General features: G+C 41.7%; 2 protein-coding genes across 5 annotated transcripts in view; one reads left to right on the top strand and one right to left on the bottom strand.

Annotated features, from left to right (window-relative positions):
* The window catches only part of TPGS2 (tubulin polyglutamylase complex subunit 2), a 29,629-nt gene extending 13,718 nt beyond the window's left edge, over positions 1–15,911 (bottom strand). The window contains exons 1-3 of the mRNA XM_036009137.1: positions 15,526–15,911; positions 13,897–13,956; positions 12,316–12,395 (exon numbers count right to left, since the gene is read on the bottom strand). Of these exons, the coding sequence (XP_035865030.1) occupies positions 12,316–12,395; positions 13,897–13,956; positions 15,526–15,709 (324 nt within the window). The 5' untranslated portion in view covers positions 15,710–15,911. The remainder of the gene's footprint in view (positions 1–12,315; positions 12,396–13,896; positions 13,957–15,525) is intronic.
* A 70-nt stretch (positions 15,912–15,981) lies between these two features.
* KIAA1328 (KIAA1328 ortholog) overlaps positions 15,982–27,213 on the top strand; it is a 228,982-nt gene continuing 217,750 nt past the window's right edge. For 2 of the 4 annotated variants that reach the window (XM_028524448.2, XM_028524446.2), the window contains exons 1-4: positions 15,982–16,055; positions 22,104–22,139; positions 22,739–22,881; positions 26,108–26,202. In XM_028524448.2, coding sequence (XP_028380249.1) covers positions 15,998–16,055; positions 22,104–22,139; positions 22,739–22,881; positions 26,108–26,202 — 332 coding nt within the window. In that variant the 5' untranslated portion in view covers positions 15,982–15,997. Of the gene's footprint in view, positions 16,056–16,127; positions 16,309–16,344; positions 18,235–18,650; positions 18,652–22,103; positions 22,140–22,738; positions 22,882–26,107; positions 26,203–27,213 lie in introns of those variants that run through there. The other 2 variants (XM_028524447.2, XM_028524450.2) reach the window with 2 other exon arrangements.

Genomic DNA, 27,213 nt, shown 5'->3' with positions numbered 1-27,213 from the left:
TTTTTGCTTATCTTAAATGCTCTGCCTGAGGAGTAGGCTTCTAATTTAGATGCCACTGCCATACTGTACAGAGACCAGGGAGGCCAGCAGGCACTAACTTCATGCTCTCCTCCACCTCACTCCAGGTTGCTGGTATCTCTGGGAAAGGGGCTTGTACATGTCTGATACCCTGGCTTTTGCAGCTGCTGCTTAGGGAGCACACCCCTTGATTGACTGGTGCGGGTGGCCAGCCGTGCTTATATTTTTAGGTCTCCCAGGACTGTAGCAAACAGAGTAACAGCTCCTAACTAGCTATACCCACAAGGCATAGCTCAGAGGCAGCAGAATGAAATGCTCAGTCTTTCCTTGAAAGAGGCCTATTGACAGATCGTAAAGGATGCAGCCTGCAGGTCAGGCTTATAATTTAACAACATGTAGGGACCGAATGCAATCCTCTCCAGAGATGGGGAGGACAGCAGATGCCATAGTCACACTCTGCCTCTGCCCCACCCCAGGTCGCTGGTGTCTGTGAATGGAGCTTGTGCATACATCCGGTGCCCTGGCTCTCGTGGCTGCTGCCCAGAGGACACATCTGTGGTAGCCTGGCTCTGGTGGCCAGCAGGGCTGGTATTCACACAGTCAACGGAATCATAGCAAACAAGGAAACAGTTCTTCACTGGTTACCCACTCAGGGCTTGGTGCAGAGGAAACAGAGAAAAGCCTATCTCTCAGTCTTACCCTGAGAGAGTATTTACGAAGTATTTGCATACTTTAAAAAGCAGCTTTCATTCAGCTGCATCTAGGGGCTCACTGAAATCCTCCCCTCAGGGACATCGATAGGTCTTGGCCCACCCTCACCTGCTGGGAGCCACTACACATGACGTAAGCTGGGCAATCACGAACACCTGAGAGAAAACTAAGAGCTAGGACAGGGTTGAAAAATAAGGTTCATCTCTTGCATGAGGCCACTCCTTCAAGACTGGAAGGGGTGGCTATTTTATCTAATGCACAGAAAACCAACACATAGAGTCAAGAAAAGTGAAGAATTAGAGGAGTATGTTCCAAATGAAAGAACAAGGTAAAAACCCAGTAAAAGACCCTAGTGAAACAGAAATAAGTGATTTACCTAATAAAGAACTCAAAATAATGGTCATAAAAATGCCAGCCAAGTTCAGAACCAATATATGAACGAAATGAATATTTCAACAAACAGAAAACATTAGTACCAAACAGAAATCACAGAGGTGCAGAATACAATAAATAAAATGAAAAAAAAAATCAGCAGAGGTTTCAGTATCAGGCTCGATGAAGTGGAAGAAGGGATCAGGAAACTAGAATGCAGGGTAATGCAACTCCTCCCATCAGATCAGCCAAAAGAAAAAAAGAGTGTAAAAGAGTGGAGAAAGCTTAAGAACCTTATGGGACACCAAGCAGACCCTTTTGCATCATAGGGGTCCCAGAAGAAGAAATAGGGAAAGTGGTAGAAAGCTTATTTGAAGAAATAATGACTGAAAATTTCCCTAACCAGGGTAAGGAAACAGACATCTCAATACAGAAAGCTCAGAATTTCAAAAAAAGATGAATCCAAAGAGACATTATAATTAGACTGTTAAGAGTTAAAGACAAGGAGAAAATCTGAAAAACATAAAAGAAAAACACTTGTCTCAAACAAGGGAGCCCCCAGATGACCATCAGGAGATGTTTAGGCGGACACCTGACAGGCCAAAGAGAACGGCACAATAAATTCAAAGTGCTGGAAGAAAACAAAAGCCAACCAAGAATACTCTACCTGGCAAAGTTGTCCCTCAGAACTGAAGGAGAAATAAAAGCTTTCCAAACATGCAAAAGCTGAAGGTATTCATCACCACTAGACCGGCTGTACGAGAAATGTTAAAAAGACTTCTTTAAGCTGAAATAAAAGGGCACTAATTAGTAACAGGAAAAGATATGAAAGTATAAATCTCACAGGAAAGGTAATTTATAGTTAAGAATAACATCATGGTGGTAGGTTAACCACTTATAAATCTAGTATAAATGCTGAAAGACAAAAGTAGTAAAAATAACTATAACCCTCAATACTTTGATGATGGATATACATGATAAAGATATAAATGTTGAGATCTTTTTAAATGTGTGGTAGGGAAGGAGAGTAAAAATAAGAATGTAGAACTTTAGAATGTATTCAAACCTAAGTTATTATCAACTTAAAATAGACTGTAATAACTCTAAGTTGTTTTACGTCAACCTCATGGCCCCCACAAAACAAAAACCTATAGCAGACACATAAAAAATAAAGAGAAAGCAATCTAAGCATACCACTACAGAAAATAATCAAATCACAAAGGAAGAGAGCAAGAGAATAAGAAAGGTACAAGGGAAACAGCCAGAGGTCAATGAACAAAATGGCAGTAAGTTCATGTACATCAATCATTTCTTTAAACATAAATAGACTAAATCCTCCAATCAAAAGATAAAAAGTGGCTGAGAGACTTAAAGACCTAATTCCATGTTGCCCACAAGAGACTCACTTAGGATATAAGGACACACACAACTGAAAGGGAAGGAATGGAAGAAGATACTCTATTCCAATGGGAATCAGAGAAAGGTGAGGTAGCTACACTTACATGAGACAAAGACTGTAGTAAAAAACAAGACAGGTCATTATATAATGACAAAGGGCTCAATCCAACAAGAGGTTATAACAATTTATAAATACACACCTAACATAGGAGCACCTAGATAGATAAAGCAAATATTAAGAGACCTAAAGGGAGAAACAGATAGTTATACAGTTACAGTGGGAACTTCAATTTTCCGCTTTCATCAACGATAGATCATTCCAGACAGAAAATCAGTAAGGAAACATTGAACTTAAATGACATATTAGATGAGATGGACTTAACAGATATTAACCAAATCCATCCAAAGTCAGCAGAATATACATTCTTCTAAAGTGTGCATGGAACATTCTTCAGGACAGATCATATATTATGCCACATCAGAAGTATCAATAAACTTAAGACTGAAATCATATCAAGCATCATTTGGGACCACAAGGGTATAAAACTAGAAAGCAATTACTAAAAGAAAACAGAAAATTCACAAGTATGTGATTAAACAAAGTGCTACTAAACAACTATTGGAGCAAAGAAACCAAAAAACAAGTAAGTCTTGCAACAAATGAAAAAATGTAAGTACAACATATCAAAACTTACGGGATGCTGTGAAAGCAGTCCTAAGAGGAGGTTCATGGTAATAAATACCTACATCAAGAAATGAGAAAGTTCTCAACAACCTAAATGTATACCTCAAGGAACTAGAAAAGGAACAAACTAAGCCCACAACTAGTAGGAGGAAGAAAATACCAAAGATCAGAGTGGAAATAAATGAAATACAGACTGAAGAGATAACAGAAAAGATCAATGAAACTAAGAGCTGGCTTTCGGAAAAGATAAATGAGAGACAAACCTTTAGCCAGACTCACTGAGAAAAACAGAGTCCTGAAATAAAGTCAGAAATTAAAGAGGTGACATTACAACTGATACTACAGAAAGACAAAAGAGCCTAAGAGATGACTATAAACAATTATACACCAACATATTGGACAACCTAGAAGTAACAGATAAATTCCTAGAAACAAAACCCACCAAGACTGAATCACAAAAAAACAGAAAATCTGAACAGACCAATTACAGGTGAAGAGACTAAATCGGTAACCAAACCCCCCCATGTCAAAATGGATTAAACTAAGACTTAAACATAAGACCTGAAAACAAAATTCCTAGAAGACAATTAAGAGGGTAATAAGCTCCTTGACGTTGGCTTGGCAGTGATTTTTTTCAATTTCACACCAAAAGCAAAGACAATTAATAAAAGAAAAAAAAAGACCAAAAAACAAAAACAAACTAAAGAGCTTTTGTATAGTAAAGGAAATAATCAACAAAACGAAAAGACAACCTACAGAGTAGGAGAAAATATTCACAAATCATACATTTGATAAAGGATTAATATCCCACATATAAAAAATATAGTATTTTTGTCAACATATAATAGCCAACATATAAAGAATGAATACAACTCAGTAGAAAACAAATGATCATTAAGAAATGAACAAAGAAACTCAATAGATGTTTCCCTAAAGAAGCCATACAGATGGCCAACAGGTACATAAAAAGGTGCTCGACATCACTAATCATCAAGGAAATGCAAATCAAACCACAGCGAGATATCAAATCACATCTGTCAAAATGTCTACTATCAAAAAGACAAGAAAATAACAAGTGTTGGTGAGGATGTGGAAAGCAGTATGAAAGTTCCTTGAAAATTATTTAAAAAGTTACAATAGGATATGAATATTTCATGTGGATGATATGGATAGCATATCATCCAAAACGGTGCTGGAAAGGAACAGAGAGCTGAGGATCCTTGCAGGAGCGCACCCTAGATCCTAAGCAACTCGTACCTGTGCACATGCCTGACAGTCTTCTGCAGCCAATCACAACCCTGGGGAGTACAAGATGATGCGTTCTCTCATGCTTTTCCTGGGCATCTTAGATTGACTTCTTGCTATGTCCACATGGGCAGAGGGAAAATACATTAGAAACTCCACCCACACTTTTGGCTTATTGGACACTCGTGATGTGGGATACTGAACGCTGCTACGCCAAGTTTGCCGTGGGTCATGCTGTCAGTTTGTTCCGGGTCCCCAGTGTGTGAGAAAATGAGAGCGTATCATTATGATCTGAATTACTACCCAATTCCACCACTAGCCAAGTGACCTTGAGTGTCACTTAAACTCTGTGAAAGCAGTTTCAAGAATCATTTCCAAGACCGAGTCTACAAAACACTGGAGGTGCAGAGGAGTGTGAGCTGGCAGCGAGAGAGAAGACTAGGTAATTGGGATTTTAGAGCACAGCATCTTCAAGAACTATGAGAGAAAAGCAAATTTCAAGCTTGCAGACGATTTTCAGCAGTGTTTTTGTACTATTAAATGGACAACAGCTATTGCTTTAATGAAGGGAATTTTTCATCTTCTTGAAAGAACTAAAACATGCATTCTGATCAGTATTTGTCTTACCTTTCCCCGATATCTAGCTGTCAATATCGCAAAACCTAAGTGAGTCTCCGACTCCTTGAGCTAACACACGATGGAGGGGGGGGGGCAAAAGCAGGTTTACGTTGTATGTAAAACACAGAGTTTATTCTAGTATTATTATTTATTATTGTATTATTTTCCATATGAAACACTGTAAACCTACTTTTGCCCTGCCCTGTATTTTCCTGCTCAGTATGTTATTTGGACTTTGGGGCTTGCTCCTAGTGCCTGCTGTCGGGCACATCCTCTGTGCCTTTAAAGAAGAAAAGTGTGCACACAGAATGCCTCCCTCCCTCCCCCAGACCCTAGCACAGGAAGCAGTTATCTCCGTTCTGACAGAGTTCTGGTTCCTTCTGTCACCTCCAGAGGCCAGAATCCGCTGTGAGATTTTTGATCATTAGTGCCATCTAGTGGTGGACACAAGGAAACGCCTATCTGTGAACTTTTCCTAAGCTGGATTCTATGAGATCAGTGCTCATAACATTTATGTATGGAATTGATTTCACTGAAGAAAAAAAAATGGCATTATTTTATGCTAGTATTTTAAAGAATTATTTGGATTATAAATAGAGAAAACGAATGAGTAAAATTAATATTTAATACATTTCAAGTAGTAACATAAAACACAAAATGTCAGGTAAACCAAGCTTATAAAAAACACTAAGCCTGCACCGTTTCCGCATAAATTACTGGTCCTCTAGCTCTGCTGCCTCCTCGCCACAGACCTCACGGCCGGCAGTGGGGCTGCGACTGGCCCTGCTGCGCACTTCAGCCCCTGCCCTGTGAGTGCGGCTTTCAGGGGACACTTTCAGGTTGCTCCTCTGCCCTGGCCAGTGACTCAGAGTTACTGGCGTTTCTCTCCTGCCCAGCCTGGGCAGAGACTGCTCTTCTCCCAGCAGTCTGCCCACCTCAGAGGACGACTCCCCGCCAGCTCCATGCTCAGTCTTCATTGTTTGTGGGTGTGAAAAGGAAAGGAAGCTGACAACTTGCAGAGAGTGACTGACAGAGAGGCTGTAGGGATTAGAGTGAGGACTTAGGGAGAGTAGAGGACGGGAGGACAGTGCTTACTATAGTATTTGAAATAATAGTGTGGCCCTGACACGGCGTTGCAGTCTGTGTACCTGATGATGATTCTTTCATAAAATTCCCAGTGTTCTCCTTTTGTCTTCCCAAGAATAGGCTGCCTACAACAGTTTCTCTACACTACACTAGAGAGAGTCCACCACAAACTGTGTTACTGCTTCATCAGTTGAGGGGCCTGAGCCACTCTGACGTTTTGGGAGCTGTCAGCTTGATTCCCAGAAAGGCCCTGACCACGGCCTGAACCTTAGGCAAAGGGCTCAGGCCGTCTGCTGCCTCGTGACCACCTTCCCCACTTCTCCAGGGAAGGGGGCTGGGCAGCAGATGCAGGGTCGTACCAACAAAGGGGCCGTCGCATAGAAACCCATGTTTCACAGGTGCTTGTCTGCACCGGGCAGGCTCTCCGTGCGCCCACCCAGCCAGAGGAAGAGCTGCCCAGGATGCCCGCAGGGAGGAGCAGGAAAACCTACTGGAAACATGAGGCATGGAGGACAAGAGCATCTGTCACAGTTTGGGAAGGAGGGCCCCTGTAGTGGGAGGAAAAGCTGGATGGGCTGTGCAGGGATGGGACAAGACTCCCAGGAGAATTCTCAGGTATGTTCTTAAACTCCCTCCTGAGGGGAGGAGGAAGGCCTGGGCAACTGGAACCTTTTTTTCTGGGTGAGGGAGGTATGAAGTTTGGGGACAGGGTGGAGTTGCTCAAGACTCAGAGGAGAGGCAGCACACTCTTCCTCAAACCCCCAGCCTCCCTCTAAAAATGCATGAGGAAAAAACATATCGATATCACTTTGCCTGGGGCACCACGTGTCTTATGGAACTGTGTAGATGGCGGACATCAGCCAAGACAACTTCAAAACAGCAGTGCTCCCAGGCCTAACGAGTCAGCAGAATTCTGCAGTTGGAGGGGGGATCACGGGGAAAACCTTTGCACCTGCAGCCTCCCTGCTTCAGAAATGGCGGTTGGGGTGGCCTCACTCTCCAGGCTGAAATTAAGGACTGCTTATGGAGAAGGAGCTGAGCGACCTTGGAAATGTTCTACACGCTTTCCAACCTTCGTGTTGGGTCTAAATGTTCACCCAACATTTATTTATCAAGTGTCTGCTGCAGAAGAAACACTGTGCTGGGCACTACAAACAGGAGTGAGGGGAGGTGCAGAGGAGGCTGTGGAAGACACCCGGGCTGCTGTTCAAATCCATTGTTCTCTCCTTCGTCCTGGACAGAACCCAAACTTTGTTTGAGACAGGGCATGTCCAGTTTAATACTTTTGAAACCTCCTCTGAGACCAGTGCTACATGTTAAAATGTAAACTCTTCCTCCTGCCTTGAACTTGGAGGTGACAGGTGGGACTGCAGCAGTCATTTGGCCACCACAGAGGAAAAAGCTGCAAGAATTAGAGACAAGGGCTTATGTTCTCAGGGCTGATGACCCAACCGCAACTGTCCACCTTAGGTCTTGTTATGCAAGGAAGAGCAATTCCCATTTGTTCAAGCTATTCTTAGTTTATTGTTGTATTTCTTTGAGCCAAACATATTCCTAATTTATACAGAGACAAACATGTAACAGTAAGTATTGTGGAGCTATAGGGGTAGAGACAACCAGGAAGCAACAGAAGAGAATCCAGGGCGGCAGTGCCACAGAATCCGAGTGAGTACAAAGCTAGGGGCCGAGGGGATCAGTTAGTAGCGAGAAACCAGCAGAGATGTTAAGTGAGATGGAGATGCTGTAGCAATGAAGAGGTCACTTAGCAATGATTGTTGACAGTGGTATCCACAGGGGCGTGGCAGAACAAGAGAGGCGACAGAGGATGATGGGTAACTGTGACATGAAGCAAGGGGACTGTAATTTAGACCAGCGTTAGCAAACTGGGGCCCACTGGACAGCTGGGCTTTGCCACATGCTTTTGTTAGTAATGTTTACTGGAGCCCAGCCATGCCCACGCATTCCCACACTGTCCATGGCTGCTTTTAGTGCTACGATGGCAGAGAGGAGATGAAGACCATTTGCTGTCCTCTGACTTAGGCCATTTTTCTACACGTGTGGCTGTGAAAGGAACAAATGGCCAAATAGTCAGAGGGAGACGTAAGGGTGAAGTTTTTGTTTTCTTTATGAAAAGACAGGAAAGACCCTCCAGAGGAGCTGCCAGTGTGGCGGGAAGAGGTGAGGCTCTGGGGAGGGAGGGACTGACCTGTGAAGAGCACAGAGGAGCCGCCAGGGCAGAGTGAGAGCACGCGCTGAGGGCTTCCTGGTGACACGGTGTCGCGGGCTGCTGTCTCCCACCAGGGAGGCTTGGGATAAATTGGAAGCAGGGGCACGTGACGGACGGGTCTGTGAGAAGGTTCAGAGCCCATTCTGTGCAGACCAGAAAAAGAGAGGCCAAAAGGAGCAGGGATATTTTGCCAAATCATTTGGTCTCTGTGGGCCACGGTTCCACCATCAGTAAATTGAATTTTTACCTGGGAATTGGAAAGTCTAACCAATCAAGAATTGTACAGCACTCTGCAGCCATAAAATGTCACTGAAATGCTTAATAATAATAGAACTCTTCTGACACCAGAGTGCTGGGAGAATTAAGAGGCAGATGCTTTCACGGTGCTCGAAAGATGAAAAGCTCAGGGTAGACATTATGTCTTACTAACTACCATCATTACAGGAGGCAGGTAGCAGGCATAGTGAACATGAATTACAACTGCACAAAACCATGCAGACTGAAACAGCTTTTTAAAGAACAAAGCAGGATGATACACATTAAAAGAGAAAGAGGTTTTTCACTTTTTCCTCTAACCTTATGAGACTGCAGCAGGTACACAGTCATTTAGGTTTTAGTTTTAACCTTTTCTTCTGGCCTTTGCACCAAAGAATCATAGAATATTAGACCTGGATGGTCCCTCCGTGAAACCGACTTCTAGCCTCTCGTCTTACAGACGCTGACTGTGAGACCCGGGTAAGTCACATCATTTAGCCCAGGGCCTAGAGCGGGCATGAGGCTCCTACTCCGGCTGCCTCCCACCAGTACCTCCACAACAGCATCTCCACGGGAGTGCCAGGGGGCTGCGTTTGCAGAAAGGGGCGGGGCAGAGGCAGTGGGCCTCTTCTTGGAGGGCCACGGGACTCGGCTACATCCATGCAGCTGTGGACAGCAGGTACGCCACATGGTGGCCATGAGCTGGGTCAGTCCCCTAGAGAAGTGGAACTGACCAGCCCTGTGGGACCCGCCCCCCCCCCCCCCGCCCGGGTCCCCTGGCACAGATACTTTCAGGAGCAGGCGCTAGTGGAGAGCCCTGTCATGCTTTCTCCTGGAAATGTGCTCCTCAGCAACCCTCCGGGGGAGGGGGAGCAGGGATTTTCAGAGCAGCTCAAAACTTCCGTCCCCCATTGCTCAAGTGACAAAAGTAGGCACTTGGACAGCACAGAGAGGATCATATATGTTTTGAATGAAAAAAAATTATACAAAAACCTGCTGTAAAGCCTTTGGGGGCTACCAACCCCTTCCAGAATCTGAAGAAACCTTTCTGTAGAACAGTGTACTTACTTCGTCAATCTGACGCATGGTTGGAGGAGTCTACGGTCACTGCCCCTTCTCGGGCCCTTCGGGGGTCCCGGACCCCTCCCACTGCCCGCCCTCTCTCCACAACTGGAGCCACTCTAACAGTGGTTCTCTCTAAGTGGGAAACACCCAGAGGGCTTTTCATTTTTTATCCCTTTCTGTAGTTTCCAAATTTTCTGTGGTGACCAGGTTTTGTTTAGCATAACCACAAAAAAAGTGTTAAAAAATGAGCCTTAAAAAATACACACCCCAAACTCCTTCTATCATCTGCATTCATACTGCTTTGAAGCACCCCACAGGCCTTCAGAGAGCTCCAACACACCAACTGCTCAAGTGAATTTTTATTACTGATCCTAATACTGCTTATACTTTAATATGGCATATTTTACTGTATTTAGGTCTTTGATGGAAAATTCCAAATCAATGTATCTCATTACTCAAGGTGTTTTCACAGAAATTCCCCCAAATAAGTATGTCTGAAGAAAATGTTCACTGACTATCTCGGTAAGTTAAAAATCTTTTTCTCTCTTGCTTACCCTTTAATTCTTTCATATCTCCAGTGGCCATTTACCCAGCTCAAGGACTGTATTCTCTTAAATGTCAGTTTAAGCTAATGTCAGTCCCAATAAAGCTGCATTGTCCAGGAGGCAGATTAGATCCCAATGAGATCAGACGCAGGCTCTAGCCCCGAGAAGCAGCCGGGGAAGGTATGTTCCAAATGAATAAACTACAGGATAATAAGAAATATTGGAACAGATGGGTAAAGTCATCTTAGTGAGTTCTGGGGAATATGTGGTATAGACACAGAAAGAAATATGCCTCAGAAATTACTTCAATACATAAGTGACATAATGTGATACAGCCTTAATGGTGTTCCACCCCAGACAAGGCATTCCTGTCCTCTCATCCTCCCGCCCAGGTCTATGAACTTGAATTTCTAAGCCAGGAGCCTCCTATTTAGCACACAGTAGCCCCAAGGCAGTTTTCTCTAAAGGGCTGAGGATCAGGAGGGATGTCATCAACCATATCCATGAGGCCAGGCTGGCATAGCCACGGCCTCACCAGGAGCAGGCTGACTGACCAGCCAGTAAGAGTTCAACAGACACTGTTCAAGAATCACCTTTTCTATTATGGGCTGTGAACAGAAATGGGTATGGGGGCTGAGTAAGCCCATAAGAAGAGCTGGGGAGCTACTGAGCTGAGGTGATGCAGAGAAACATCAACTACCAGTTACTAAGCTGCGACAGAGGCTGCTGCTGGCTCAAGCCCAGGGAGGATGAGCCCTGCTCGCAAGGACTGAGCATGCACACGTGCAGTGAACCCACCTCCCCATCACCTGCACGGCTGCTGGAGACGAGACCACCACAGTGCTGTCCACTAGCAGAGGAGCAGTTTGCCAGAGCAGAACAGATAGGCAGCAAAGAGAGGTCAAATTTAGGCTCTCCTACTTGGTAGCTATGCAGCCCAGGACAAACTCCTTCACCTCTCCAAGCCTCAGTTTTTTCATCTGTAACACGGAGGTATCAATACCTACCTTGCAGGGTTATTATGAGGATTAAATGAAATAACTATGTGATATGTGTTAGCAGGCACGCCTTATATAACTGGGTGATTTCCAGCTTCTTAGTCAAATACATTTGACTAAGTGTATGTATTAAATCATTGCAGCTAAATAGCAGTATTTAGCTGCAATGATTTTTCCAAAGCAGAAATCTGACTTCCTAGTTCCCCATTTAAAACATTTCAATGGCTCTCCTTTATGTCCAAGATAAAGAGCAAATTCCTGATGATCTAAGAAGTTTTACGTGTCCAGGGACCTGGTGAACCTCTTTCCCTTGCTCTCTTGTGCTCCAGCCACATGGACCTTCCTCATGGTCTGGGAAAATGTAATCCTCCCCATCGCATGGCCCTCACACAGGCTGAAAGCCCCTTCTTCCAGATCTCATCTGCTGGTTAAAAGCTTCTCATAACTTAACCCCTTTGAGGAAAACCCTTCTCCCCCTCTCGACTTAGTCAGGCCTCCTCACAATACTCCCTTCACCTCTCTTCGACAGCACTCAGTCTGGTTTGTAATTACACTTGCAGTGGTTTACACCATGTCTTAGACAGTGACGTAAAAAGGTAAGAAATGGTGCCCTTTTTTGAGTATCACTGATTCCATAGGACTCAACACGAAGGGTAATGCCTGGCCCATTTAAAAAGTTTAAAACTTGTGTTGCAAAAATGAATGGAAGTTCAGAGGGGGGTTGGGAAACACTAGCTCTTAATCCAGTTAGTCCTTCTCTGCAATATTTAACCATGTTCTGCCCGACATGCTCATTAACATTCAGTTTTTCCTTTCCTTGCTTGCTTTTTAGTTATGCTGCATACAGTGTTGAACGTTCCACTGCCTCCACGCGACAGGCTCACAGGACATGATCCACATGGGGAAGTGGCACGGGTTGGGAGAGAGTGTTAGGTGTCCTGAACTGGAACAGGGTGAAGGGTGAACTCTACCGTGAAGGCAGCTGTGGACTGAGATAAGAATAGGTTTCCTGCCCTAATCTTTTCTTCTCAGGAGGCATTTAAATGGACCTCTCTTTGTTGGGAGGTGAGAATTGAACAGGGCAACACTTACTTGTTCCCATGAAGAAATCATATGACGTTCAACAGGTGGCTTTTCTCTGATGGTCACCTCTGTCACACCTGGGGATGATTCTAAAAGAGGAAAAGAGAGTCTGTAGCACTGCAATCCGCCCACTTCCCAACGTTGCTACCATAGACAGGTGGAGGTGCTCAGACCAGAGAGAGTGGACATTTACGGGACTTAAACCGTAGCCACAGAGCCAGACAAATTCACACTTAATGTGCAGGGTTTTTTTGTTTGTTTGTTCTTGTGGATTTCTTAGGAAGCTGTTAAAATACACAAGATCACAACATCTGCAAATGGCGATCGTTTACTTTCTTCTTTCCAATTTGTGTGTCTTTATTTTCTTGGCTAATTGCCTTGACTTGATTGTCCAATATGATGTTAAATATAGTGGTAAGAGAGGAATTCTCAATGTAAAGAAACAAGTAAAGATAGCAGGCCTCACATTATAAGCTTTAGAAAGTCCTGCTTATAAGGCAGGCCCCTGGCTGGCATCTGGGAACTTGGATTTCGGGAGGGTTCCCAGCATTCCCTGGTAGGAATGGCTGCTGTACCTAAATGTTAGTGCAAACAGCACCCTTCATGCTGAACGCCTGTTTCCTTTCTGGGAGTCTGGAATTTGGAGCATACTAAGTAGAAGGTGTCTAGGTAACTGATTTGAAACAAAAGGCCTGGACTCCTAAGGGCAGGTAAGCTTCCCTAGCAGACAATGTGGACATGTTGTCATGGTGCTGGAACAATTAAGTGTGTCCCATGTGATTACACCGAGAGGACGACTGAAAACTTTGCACCTGCTTTCCCTGACACCCCCACGTGCACGTTTCCCTCTGCTACAATAAATCGCAGCATGACTACCTCCCAAGGCTGTAGTCCTCCTTGTAAACCATCAAATCTGGTGTGGCCTTGGGAATCACCAAGACATTTGTCTTGATCTTGATCTTAATGGGAAAGCATCCAATTTTTCACCATTTAAGTATGGTGCTAGCTGGGGTTTTTCGCAGATGTCCAGTATCAGGTTGAGGAAACTTGATTTCTATTCTATATACTATTTCTAGTTTGTTGAGTGTTTTTTTTTTTTAAATCCTGAAGCAGTGTTGGATTTTGTCAAGTTTTCTCTACAACTATTGGCATGATTATGTGTTTTTTGTCCTTTATTCTATTAACAAGGTGCATTACATTAATTGATTTTCATATGTTCAACAAATTGCAAATTCCTGTGCTAAATCACACTTGGTAATCTTTTTAATGTTGGTGAATTTGGTTTCATAGTATTTTCTTGAGGATTTTTAAATGTTTGGTTTTGGACAGAAGCCTGCAGTTCTGAAGTTATTTCTTATCTTTTAGGATGGAGATTTTGGGAGTTTGCTTACCACACACCTTCTACTACCTCGTTTTAAAAAATCCTCTTAACATATTATCCTTTCAAAACAAAATACAAATGTAATATATATATATATATTTATATATAAAATTGATTTTCAATTTGTGATTATTAACTTGAAATTTTAAGGTCCGATTTTATAAAGAGAATGTTTAACTGGACACTAAATTCACCATGTGTTTAATTACCAGAGTTGTTTAATTCCTTAGGTAGGTTTTCCCTTGAAGTGGCACCAGTTTGCCAAACATCTGAAATGCATAATAGAATATATTAAAAGTATAAATGGAATTTTAAATGTTTACAGTCATTTAATTATTCAGGTTTTTAAATCAAACTGACTGGGAAATTTAGTTGGCTTGACTTGAGTGGTTTAAATATTACTCAGAAGAAAATAATTTATTTACAGAAAAATCCCTAGATTTATAAAGAGAATAATGAAGCAGGCCTGTAAAATAGTGAGGCCTATCTGACTAAGCCCAGGAATAACAGAAGCAACAGAGCAGAAGTCTGGATAAGAATTAAGAGATAGGATATAGGTGGTCTTGATGAGATCTCTCCTTGCCCCGCTCTGTAACTTCATTTCTAAAATTATCACTTCTCCCAACCACATCATAGTGTTTCATGTCTCATTTACTGTTTTAGACACTGGGAAACACAGGTGAGAACAAGACACAGTTCCTATGCTCAGGGACTTCTATTACATAAAAGAAAGACAAACTTAAAAAGCAACCAAATAAATACAATTTATTTGTCTTAATAATTTCAAGTAGTGATAAGGCCATAAGGATAAAAAATGTAGGTTAAGATAAGAGAGTGATAAAAGAAGCGTGTTGGGTATAATCAGGGAAGACTTCTCCGAAGTGGTGATATTTAATCAGAGATCTGAATCAAATGAGGGAGACAGATTTAGAGGAAAGTAATTTCAGTGAAGGGTCTAGCAAACTGCAACGGTTAATATATTTATGATACAACACGGACACCCTGTGGCAAAAGCACAGTGAAAATACAGTCAGAAAGACAGATAAGGGCAGACCATAAGAGTCCTGGTACAGTATTTGGATTTCATTATAAATGTGATGCAGGGCATCCAAGCATGCTATTCAGCCAGCTTAGTCTGCCTCTCGGTTATCTGGCTAACTCCCATTTGTCCTTCAAAATCTAGCATCATGTGTGGGGTATACTCCTTAACTCTCCAGATTAGGTCAATCACCACCTCCTGTGTGCTGCTTCAGAACAATAGATTACTGACTTCCTCTCACACTTCTGGGGACCTCGTCTTTTGATTTTTTTCACGTGTTGACCGCCCCCCCCCCCCATCTTTGTAGTCCCAGAGTCTAACATAACGGTGGGTGCTAAGTAAAGGCACGATACAGGGAAAACACCCATTCAGTAGTGCAAGGCTAAACTCTTTTGGACTATAACACAGAGGTGCGTGGGTGTTGTTGCCCAGGAAGGCTGGCTGCAGCCTTCTTCCAGCTCATTCTGTCACTAGAGGAAAGACTTCAAGGACCTCCATTGGCCAATAATGCATCTCGGACCCCAATACCCAACTGTCAGGTGCCTGCTGTCTCTCCCTTGCACGTTTTTGCCCACTCTTACCGGCGCCTGCAGCGGGACCTGGAGTGGGGAGAACCTTCGGGATTCCCAGCTCTGTGTCCGAACACTCCCGGCAAAGCTCCCCCTTTCTTCCTTAACAACGGAAGTCGCAGCAACGATGCCCACTGGCATACAAGGTCCACCGTCGCCCCGCCACTTTGTGCTTCTAGTGCACGCCTCCTTGCCCCGCAGTCGCCCCCCAGGCTTCCGGCCCCACTCACCTAGGATGCGGGTGATCCCCAGGGTCAGCTTCTCCAGGAGCGGCTTGCTGGAGCCCACAGGCGGGGGCGGCAGCTCCTCCATAGCTCGCGTCCCCGCTCCGCGCGCGGCCGGGGCAGCGGAGGAGACCAAACGGGTGAGCTGGACGGGCCGCAGCGTTGCACACCGCCCCCGAGCCTCGGCCATCAAGTTCACGGCATGCCGGGAGTTGTAGTGCTCACCGCCTGAGACCGAGGCAGGGATGCGATGAGGATCCGGGGCCGGTCTGGCAGTAGTTACGCGGTGAGCTCGTTCCCGCGGCCTCGGCCCCAGCCGGCGGGACACAGCGACGCCTCCGCCCTGACACTCCCGCCCCACCGGGGCCGGCCGCCCAGGCGGGGGCGGGCCTCTGCGCAGAGCGGCCAATGGGGACGGGGTCTGGAGTCCGGGGCGGGGCGGCCGCGGCAAGGCGTCCCGAGTGGCGGTTGTTTCAAGATGGCGGACGTGGCGGGCCCCTCCCGCCCCGGCGGCGCGGCGTTCTGGACACGGGACTGTATCCTTTGCCCGCCTGGCAGGGGGCGCCGGCGCCTTCCCCGGGGCGGTGAGCGGCGAGTGGTCGCGTGGGACTCAGCGGCGAGGGAAGCCTGATGCTAACCCCGTGGGCGGGGCCGTTCTGTCCCGCGGCAGTCCAGGTGCCGGGCTTTTCGCCCTGCTTGGGGATTAAGTGGCTGAGCGCCTGATACAGTGTGCAGACTGGGGTTCCAGGTGTGGGACTGAATGCAGATGTTGCCCAGCCGTCTTTGGCGGTGAGCTCTGGGAAGATGACCTACAATCGTGGCTCAGCCTGGGGCTGGGAGCACACTCCAGCCCTGGGTGACATCCGGCCTGCCAGGCAAAATGAGCTTGTGGAGGAGAGAAGGGTGTTGGATGATCAAGGGGCCTTTTCTTGTTGGCTTAGGAGTGCCCTCGGTCTGCGCTGTTTAGGAGGATGTCAGGATCTTGTTGGACTTGGAAGGCCTGTTAGTGATGATGTATTTTCATACTGAGATTTTCTGAGAGGCGTGGTGCTTGCTTTCACGGGGACCTGGTCTTGTGGCGCCGGCTATTGAATGAGCTGCAGATCATCGTGACTGGATGTAGTGTAGATTTAAATGTAGTTTGCAGGTCACCTCTGGCAGGATAAAAAGTGCTTGGGTTGTTTTGGGTTGGAGAAACTGTAGAGCTCTTTTACTATGGTGGTGGGCTTCTCAGTTCAATATCTATGATGAAATGAGTGACGTAAGTGGTTCTTTCCCTGGGATAGTTACAGTTACACTGTACCGGCCTGAGCTTTTGTCCTGATAATTGACTCCTGTGTTCGTTGGAGGAGTGTTACAGGAAAGCAGGGCGATAGTGTATTGGGTGCTTGCTGAGGCTAGTTGTTTTGTTTGTTTGCTCGGACTGGTGATGGCATTGTTTGAGGCATTGCTGTTAACTTTGTGTATTCTTTGCACACTTCTACTTAGTTCCCAGTGAAACTTACAAAATTATATGATCAGTTTCTCTTATTTGAGTTACTAGAATTAAAGTGTCATGCCATGGAGAGAGGGATATTTTTGCATTCCGTGCTATTCAGTGTTTGGTGGTATATACTTTCCAAACATAATCACCACTTGTCTCTAATAGGTTCGTGAGAATCAAGTGAAATCATGTACATACACTGGATAATGGCAAACTAGTGCACCGTGCAAATTAAGTATTTTTTCCTTTAGAGGATTTGTGCGTTGGGAACAACCGAGCTAAGTTAAGAGGTCAGGAAATTGTGATGAGTTTTTTCTCTTGAAACACTGCCTCTGCAATGACAATTTTGTGAAAGAGGAGATATCTGAAGGTTATTAACTTATAATGTGCTTCTTTGTTTTAATCATTTTCATAAGCACATATGCCCAATGATATACTTCTGATATAGAATAAATGGTTTGGGGGAGGGGAGACCACCTGTTACAGCGGTATTGATTCAGTTAATAGGCATGTGAACTGAATCCACCTTCTGGGGCTCAGCAGCCCTCTACTCTCACTTAATTCATGTCGTCCCAGCACTCCCTATCGCATACAGAAGTTACATATCTTCCTTTTCTCTTAAATTCTCTTACTCTATAAAAATTTATATGAAACACTCACCTACCCACTGAAAATGAGGAATTGAGGTTATATGAGGAAAACAGTGGTGATTGATTACATTCTACAGAAATTCAGATGTTTGAAAGGAATTGCAGGTTTACTAGGATTACCTGTTTCCCCAGCCTGTTTCAACATTTAGCCTCAGATATCTTCATTTTACATCTCCATGGGACTTAAAAGCAATGTGAAAGGTGAACTTGTTGCTGGTTTTCAATAAAAAAAAGCATAACGATACTTGTGAATCATTTGGTTTAGTCATGTGTCTTTGAATCTTGATCTCTTCTTGCCATATTGATGACTTCCCAGACCACCCCAAAGACTTTTGGTAGAACTTACTGTAAAAAAAGACCAAAAAATATCTATCTATAATCTGGTATTCTTTTCACACTATTGAAAGAAAGATTGGTCAGTGCTTCCCCTGAACAACTAGAGAAATGTGATTGAGAGATTTCCCATCCTAGATATTTCCATCATGTGAGGACAGATCATCTGTGACTGAATGTCACTGTTTTTTCACTGTTGAGTTAATGCATCTCCTGCACAGTATGATTCAGCAGTGCTGCTTTGTACAAGTTATGTCTTTGTACCTAATGTATAAACTATAGATATGCCATGCTATCATTTTATGGGTTAAATCTTTGAGTAAATTTAAGACCCTTCAGCCATAAATTGCTTTCCTGCTTTGTTATAGTTCCTAGTAATATCAGAAGTTAGTGTTTCTACAGTATTTAAATTTGATTGCTTAAATGCTCTTGTGTATTATCATTAACAGTGTTAGCAACTTGATAATAACAAATATGAATTATGAGGGACCCGATCAAAACATTGCTGTAGCTATAATGACTGCCATTGACTTTTCAATTAAAACTAGACAAAGGCTTAATGTTTATTCTTAAAATAATATATAGGCACACCTTGAAGATATTGTGGGTTTGGTTCTAGACCACTGAATATTGCAATAAAGCCAGTCATAATCTTTCTGGTGGAGGGTCTTACATTCAATTTGTTAAAATGCAGCATCTGTGAAGCACAATAAAGTGAAATGCAGTAAAATGAGGTATGCCTGTGCTAACCAGGAAAGTCACCGTGGTCAGTAGTAATTACATATGTACACATGTGTTGCTGGTTAGTGAGTAAAGCTCAAGAGGTTAGAGTCGAATGGGCAGTACTAAGTTCATTTTCTTCAGGTCCCAGTGATCTGGGATAGGCATGCTTTTTCCTCTGCCATTTCTGCCTTGTATTTCTAATTACTACTTTAATTCTGGGGTTTGGATAGATTAGTATCAGCATTAAGGATGGTTTTTAACTTGTACTCATCTTATTGAGATGCTTCCAAAGAAACCAAAATAGAACTAAGGTGGCATATAGAAGGAATAAGAGGTCCAATATGAGTTTGGTATATATTGTATCTCTTTGACTTTCCTATCTTTCCTATAAAATATACACTTGTTGGGAATCTCTGCATTTGAAGAAGGTAAATATTTGGGTTCTTAAGATAAGATGAAGATTGATTAGAAAGCATAAGTTGGATGGAGGCAATTCTAAATATGTTTATTCTCTGTCTCTCTTTTTTTTATGGATCTCAGAGAGAGGAAGCGGGGAGGGGAGAGAGACAGACAGGCAGAGACACATTTGTTCCACCTATTTATGCAGTCATTGGCTGCTTCTTACATGCGTCCTGACCGGGGATGGAACCCTCCACCTTGGTGTATTGGGACGATGCTCCAACCAGCTGAGCTATCTGCTGGGGCCTATTTAGTCTTATTTTTAAAAACATTTGGTAAGGTCAGTTTATTTAGTGGTTTTTATGTTGAAAAGAAATTTAATGTGGATGTAGCTAATAGGTTTTACCTGCACATTTGAACAAGCTAAAGAAAGATAACACTGAAACTTGTTGGACAGTGCCTCATGAAATTAAATATCAGTTTTATTCTTTACTTTGAGCCAGGCATTTGATATTTGGAGATACGACATTGAACAACACAAGATGAAAATCTTTACGCGCTTGGTGCTTCCACTTTAGTGATATGACATGGGGCTGTGAATAAGTTAAAATATATGTCCAGTGATTATATGTGCTATGGAAAGGGGTAGCTATCGGGGGGTCTTTTGTCTCTGATTTTATGCCAATACTATGCTGTTTTGATTATTACAGCTTTTGTAACATAGTTTAAAGTCAGAAGGCACAGTGCTACTAGCTTTGTTCTTTTTTTTCTCAGGGCTGTGGCTATTTGAGGTCTTTTGAGGTTTCATACAAATTTTAGGATAATTTATGCTGTCTGTGAAAATGCCATTGGAATTTTGACAGGGAGTGCATTAGATCTACAGGTGGCTTTGAGTATGGACATCTTAACAATATTATTCCAATCCATGAGCATGAAATATGTTTCCATTTATTTGTGTCTTCTTTATTTTTTTATCAATGTCTTATAATTTTCATCGTACAGGTTTTTCACCCCCTTGGTAGAATTTATTCCTCAGTATTTTATTCTTTTTAAGGCAATTGTAAATGGGATTGTTTTCTTAATTTCTGTGGTATTTCATTATTAGTGTATAGAAATATTACAGCTTTTTGTATATTGATTTTGTATCCTGCAACTTTACTGGTTTTGTGTATTAGTTTTAACAGTTTTTAAGGTGGAGTCTTTAAGGTTTTCTCTTATAATATGTCATCCTCAAATAGAAGCTTCTGGAAGGTCTCTATAGTTTGTTTTTTTAAGAAATAGGAAACAAAGTTATTAGGTGGCAGTAACAATGAGGAAATGGTGTCAAGTTTAAGGAAAGAGGAGAAACTATAATATACTTGGTGAGCTTTCAGATTAAGGTATTCAGTAGCTGGTTTTTCCAGTTGTGAGCAAGCTTCTATGTGAATAGCCTAAGGAAGTGTAGTATTTTTTTCCAGGACTCTGTTATGTTCGTCCATAGGTCACCCTTGGAGAATATTCTGCAAATCCGTCGTTACTGTGCCTTCTAATTGAAGATAGTGCTGTAGGGAGCATATTCTGAATCATCTTGGATTTTGTCCCCTGGGTCCTTTATTCCATATGTATATTTCCAGCAGCAAAAAATTAGTCATGTACACATGTATTGAGCACCTACTGTGTGTGCTATCCCCCAAAATATAAAAAATAAAAGACTTTTGCTGTTAAATGGAGTCTGCACAATTTAATTTTGTAAGGTGTTTTTTTTTTTTTTTTATCTTAGATGTCAGTGAATTTAGAAATTGTCTACTGCTGTGTTAGTTGCTCCCAGTTTGGAGTAGTGAGGTCTAATTTTTTGTATACTTGTCTTATGTTCCTCTTAAAATACCAGCTCTGTTTCTGGTATTTGAGGGAGCAGTTTAGGGGCACTAGTTATCAGCCAAAATCTTGAAGCTGTGAGAGTGTATGTGCTGCTCCAGAAAGCTGTTGGAAATCAGCTGGCAGCGCAGACAGTGGGCATGGTCTGTCACCTCTGTGTTCCTAAATTCCTGTCGGAATTCTCTGCACGTCTGCTCAGCATTTCCTGGAAAGACTCCATTACTAAGGTCAATCATGAGCTGAAATACATGGACTTTTTCAACATGTTATTAAATCCCCTGTTTTATTCCATCCCTTTTCTGGAAGGAAATAGTTCATAATTGATTGTCTGGAAATCTTGGAAAAGAAAACATTTTATCAAAAAACAAATGACTTTGGAATGTTCTAGATCATTGGAATAAAATGTTCAGATGCTTCCTTCTTGCAAGTGTTATCAAACTGTGGACATATCTGGATTTAGATATGTTTCTGAATAAAATTTCGTTTCTGGAAAAAATGCTTTCTTATTGTATTGGTTCTCTTTCTAAAGCAGTATTATGATCTCAGTGGCCTTTCTAAATTTCTCCTTTTGAAATTCAAAATACTATAGTTCTTTTTGTCTTAAATTTCTTCCATTTGTTAAATAGGGCTTCTTGGGACATTTCACGGATACACTACAAAGAATAAAAAAATGCCTTTGTGTTTGCATGATTGACTTGCCCTCAAACAGTGTTTGTTTTTCAAAGATAAAGCTCATTTTGAAAGTATTTATATTCATGCCTAAAGTAACTTGACAGCTTTCCAGCACTGAAGCACTGAACTCTTGGTTCACAAAAGGAAAGGAAATGAAAGGATCCGAATGGCAGAATTTGTAGTATAGGATATCTCATTTGGGAATAAGTTGGATGAAAGTTTTATGGAACTGGGCCTTCCAAAATTTTTACAAAATATATAGCTGTGACTTTATAAAAATGAACTTTAAAAGAATATTAACTTTGCTACATTTAAGTCACTTTCTTTGCTTCAAAGTTTTGTTTTTAAAAGGTAGTTATATATTCCAAGGTCAATAGGAATTAAGAATTATAACAAAAGTACAGAAGAGAGGCAGCACTTGGATATTGGATAATCTTTACTAGTGTTTTCCTTCATGTCTTCCTGCATAGTTTCTGATGAAGAACAATCAGTAGTATATGTTCCAGGTATGATTTTCTATGTTAATTTGGTAAGCTTTCTTTGCTTAGGAGAAAGGTAAAACATCAGGATGAATTTACAGGTGTAACTAGATGTGGAACAGTTCATTAGATCCTAAAATTAAAAAAAAAATAGTATGACCCTATTAAGGTTAAAAATACTTTATGTATTAAGGAGTAAGAGATTTTTACTATTTTTATAAGTAATAGCCTAAATTTAATATTTCAAAGAAAAACATGAAAACTTCTTGATACAGAGTTTATGCAGTAGACTTTAAAGTTTACTGAATTATCAAAAGTACCCCAATTATGTGACAAATCAGACCTTTAATTTCCCCTAAGTTAGGGTATGTGTGGCATGTTGTAACTTACTGGTTTTAATATGACTTATGAATGTGCCAGCACCTTTTAAAAATATTGCAGTTGAATCTTTAATGTATTCAAAACAATCTTTTCATGATTCATTATTTATTCAGAGGGCTTTAAAATGAAATAAGTGTTTTCCCTATCAGGTCCTATAAAGCAGAGGATATCAACAGAGAGGCTGATGGGGGCTGAAGAGTATGAGAAAATATAATTTTAAAGTCTAATGTGATACAAATCCTTAGGAATTTCTGCAGAAGGAAATACCAGATCAAGACACAAGTTGATGAGCCCAAAAGCTAATGTTAAATTCAAGACTTCCAGGGTGGCTGCTGATTCGGTCTCCATGGATTCTTTAAAAGGTGCAGGAGATTCCATAAATGAACAGGTACAGTAATTTCTTATTTGGTTTTTTTTTTTTTTTTTTGTTATTCTTCAGTTTTTTATGAATACTGACCAGTAACTGATTTTTTTTGGCTAACTGTCCATTGATGGTCATTGGTGCCAATTCAGTGCCAATAAGAATTCCCAATTTGGAGTCTGGTGAAGAACGAAACTTTATTCAGTGCAAAACAGCTCAGTTGTGATACAGCCTGGCTGTGAAAACAGTGAGGCTGTGGAGCAGCTCAGTAGTGTTATAGCTCAGTTAGAAGCAGTGTGGCTGTGAAGAGGCCCTGGGATGAAGCCGTCTGGGGTTTGGCAGCTCTGCTTTGGTATTTGCCACCTGCTTAGATCCCTTGTTTTGTGCCAGTCTGCCTCTGCACGGGTCTGCCTCTGAGGCAGCCACCTCCACTCCACTCCTCTGGTCACCCACCTTTAGAGTTTCACTTCCATCTGGGAAAATTCAACCTCCCTCTTCCATGGATAAGGAAAGGGTGTTCCTACAGCCAACGGGGAGCTGACTTAAAAAGATAGAAGGCAGCAAAGTCCTGATTGGCCTGTCCTCATGCAAATGAGGACTCCAAATTGTTGCAGTTTTATTGGCCCAAAAAGCACTATCCTGATTGGTCAGAATGGAACTGTTCTGATTGGTTGGTGGAGATACTGATGGCAAAGCCTCAGCCCTATTGGTTGAAACAGAATTCCTGGAACTCCTCTTTGTATAAGGGATGGCTCAGGATGACAGAAACACAGTGCTGGGAAGCAATTCAGTGCAGGAGACAGGCAGCTTAATGTAGGTTTCTCCCTGAAGTGTGGTTTGTGTGAGAGGCCTCTATTACTGCTAGGCTCTGTTTTTTCTGTGTGTGTGTTTGTTTTTTGATTTTTAATTTAAACCCAGTGAAGCCATTATGATCCCTTCTTAGTAGGGTATCTTCTTTCTCAGGGTCCACATGACCAATAACTGATACCGTTTACTTGGGTAGAAGAGTCATTGAAAGAACATTAGATGATCTATAAGCATTCTGAAAAGATGCAAATACAGAGGATTCTAGGGTGCTTTGATGATGCTTGGTATGAATATAATGTGTTTAGCTTCAAAATATCTGAGCTTTAAGACTTGGCTAAGAAAATTCATTATCTTGGTATGTCTCAAAGACCTGCATTCTGGCTCTCACCGTTGTGGCTCAGTTGGTTGGGTGCTGTACTGCAAAGTGAAAGGTTCCTGGTCAGGGCACTCGCCTGGGTTGCAGGTTCTCTCCCCCGTCAGGGCAGGGCCTCGGACAAGAGGTATCCGATCAGTGTTTCTCTCTCATCTCACATCGATGTTTCTCTCTCTCTTTCTCCCTTCCCCTCTCTCTAAAAATAAAATCTTAAAAAAAAAGAAGGCCTACATTCTGGTCTGTGTGGAGTTAGTAAAACTCACAACTCTTTTTTATATTAGGTGTCTTTTGTGATTTTTGTTCATTTGAATTTTTTGGTTGATGATGAATAAACCCTTAAATGTAAGAAAGATATTTTCATTAAAAGGAAATTAGCCTGCATTATTATTATTATTATTAATTATTTCCTTCACTTGGAAATAATATCCTAAAGATCCTTCCTTTTTCTGGCCGAAGCATTGATCTCTCCTTCATTTTTGTCTGAGCAATAGTGCCTCCACATTCCTTTGACACATGTCCTGAGTGGCTTGTTTCACTTTTTGTTATGTTTTGACTTCCCAAGCAAAGTTTGAGTCATGATTTAGCAATCTGTGACCTGCAGGCCAGATCTGCTTGCCACCTCTTATAAATAAAGTTTTATTGGAATATAACCACACTTATTCTTTTAATATTTATGACCCTTATGTTCAGTAGTAGATTTGCTACAGAGACTATATGGCCACAAAACCAGGAACATTTACTGGTGAACCATTTATAGAAAAAGTTCTCAATCCCTGATCTATGTTCTCGAGGGCATTTCCACTATCTAGTTGGTTACTAATGATTACATTGAGTAGGCTGCAGGATTTAACTGTAAGTTTACTTGTGTTACGTGTATCCCCCATGTACTCTCTTCACACTGGGATGTGAATAGTTGAATTTGCAAGTTCTAATCAAAATTTGACATTTTAAAAATTTTTAAAAAATTTTATTTATTGATTTTTAGAGAGAGAGGGGAAGGGGGAGAGAGAGAGAGAGAGAGAGAGAGAGAGAGAGAAGCATCTATTTGTTCTTCCACTTATTAATGCATTCATCAGTTGCTTCTTGTATGTGCCCTGACTGGGGACCGAACCCATGAGCTTGATGTATCAGGGTGACACTCTAACCAACTGAGCTACCTAGCTAGGGCTGAAATTTTTTTAATAAATTTGTTTTATATTCAACTGTAACCTTTTGGATTAAGTCCATACTTTTTAAAATGATTCTATTAGCTTATTAGCTATATGTTTTGTTGGGCTATTTTACTGGCTTTGGGGATTATAATATACATTTTTAATTTATCACAGCCTATTTTCAAAGGATATTTTCCCACTTCACCTGTAATTTAAAGACCATTCAACAGTGTAAGTCTTCAAGGACAGGAGACAGGATAGTGCAGTGGTTAAAGCACAGACTCTGGAACCCAGTCTTAGTCCTGCTACCTAACTGCTATAAACCCAGACAAGATATGTATCCTCACTTTAAAATAAGAATAATACCTAACTATTGGCATTGTTGGGAAAATGAGATGGATTAGTAAGGGTAAAGTACTCAGAATATTCATAGCATGCAGTGAGCCTTAGATATGTGTTAGCTGTTATTACTGCTCTTTGGTCTAGTGCCCTTTGGAGTGAACGAGAGGCTGAAACAGGTGCGTCTGCTGCCAACCTTAGTTTACTTGTAAGCGGGGCTACAGTGGAAGAAAGGTCCTCACTGTCTTTCATTTTTCATTAGGTGTCTGTTTCTGTGACATTCACCAAAGTAAAGATTTTTTTTCCTTTATATATTCCCTAGTGTTTAAGCACAGTCATTCCTGCCTTTGAGTTCTTTCTGTCTGCTTTCTGTGGAAATTTCATGCTGTCCCCAGTGGGCAGACAGTTCCTTACCCTGTGTTGAGTTCACAGTAAGTTTTAAATGAAACAGGCTAATAGTGTTTCCACAAGGTAAAAGATATTTAAGAAATTTCACCTCCTGTGCTTATTTTAAGAAATTTCTTGCAGAGTCTTAAAAATTGTTTTTAGCAAAAGTTAACCGAAAGTTTTTTTTCTGTTTTAGAATTTCTGCAAGGGAGGAGTAAAGAGTGCATCATTGAAGGATTTATGTCTTGAAGACAAAAGACGCATTGCAAATTTAATTAAAGAACTAGCCAGGTGAGACAAAGCCTTACATGAAATGCATTATGATATGAGAGAAAATTAAAGAACTTGAAAACACATGAGTTTCATTTTCCTCTCTTGATTATATGTCATATAGTGTGTCAAAACTTACATTTATGTTTTAATTTAATGCAATATAATCATTACTTTTTTGTATCATTTTGAAATAATTTTAGGCTTATAGAAAAATTGCAAAAATATTGGGGGAATGAGGAACAGGTAGTGACTGCTAATGAGTATAAGGTTTCTTTTTGGGAGGATGAAAATGTTCTAAAATTATATTATGGTGATGTTTACAGAACTCTAAATATACTAAAAGCCATTGAATTATACCCTCTAATGGTTGAACATTATTATGTGTAAATATATCTCAATAGAGCTCTTAAAAATTGGTATGGAGTGTTCTCATACCTTTCACATAACTTTCTCTGAATTATCACCGTGAATAACCATAGTGCAATTGTCAGAAATTAACATCGGTATAATGTAGTACTCATTAACTACAGAGTGTTCACATTTCACTAGTTTTTTCGCTAATATATTTTTCTCTTCCAGGGTTCTATTTTGTACTCAGTCTCCCTGTTTCCTTAGTCTCCTCCTGTGAATGGCAGTTCCTTAGCCTTGCCTTGCCTTCCATGGCTGTGACACTTTTGAAGAAAGTGGTCAGCTTTTTGCAGTATTTCTTTCAATTTGGGTTTTTCAGGGTGCGTGTGATAACAATGTTGCATTATGATGCGTTATATTGGGGGGTGATGTTGAAATGTTGTTACTGGTGGTTTTAAGTATGATAACTTGGTCAATGTAGAGAGTATGAGGTTTTTCTCCTGAAAAGTTGTATTTTTCTGTGTGACTTATGAATATCTTAAGGAGGTTCATGGAGACTGTTCAAATACACTGTTGTTTTTCCTGGACTCTTACCCACTATTATAAGCATTGCGTCTGTCAGAGGAACTTGTCTGGGACAGCTGTGTGGCTGTGATGTCCTAATGGTGACTTTGTAGTCCC

Source organism: Phyllostomus discolor, chromosome 9, assembly GCF_004126475.2.
Source record: "Phyllostomus discolor isolate MPI-MPIP mPhyDis1 chromosome 9, mPhyDis1.pri.v3, whole genome shotgun sequence".
Lineage (NCBI taxonomy): Eukaryota > Metazoa > Chordata > Mammalia > Chiroptera > Phyllostomidae > Phyllostomus > Phyllostomus discolor.
This window is presented reverse-complemented; position numbering and strand designations above follow the sequence as displayed.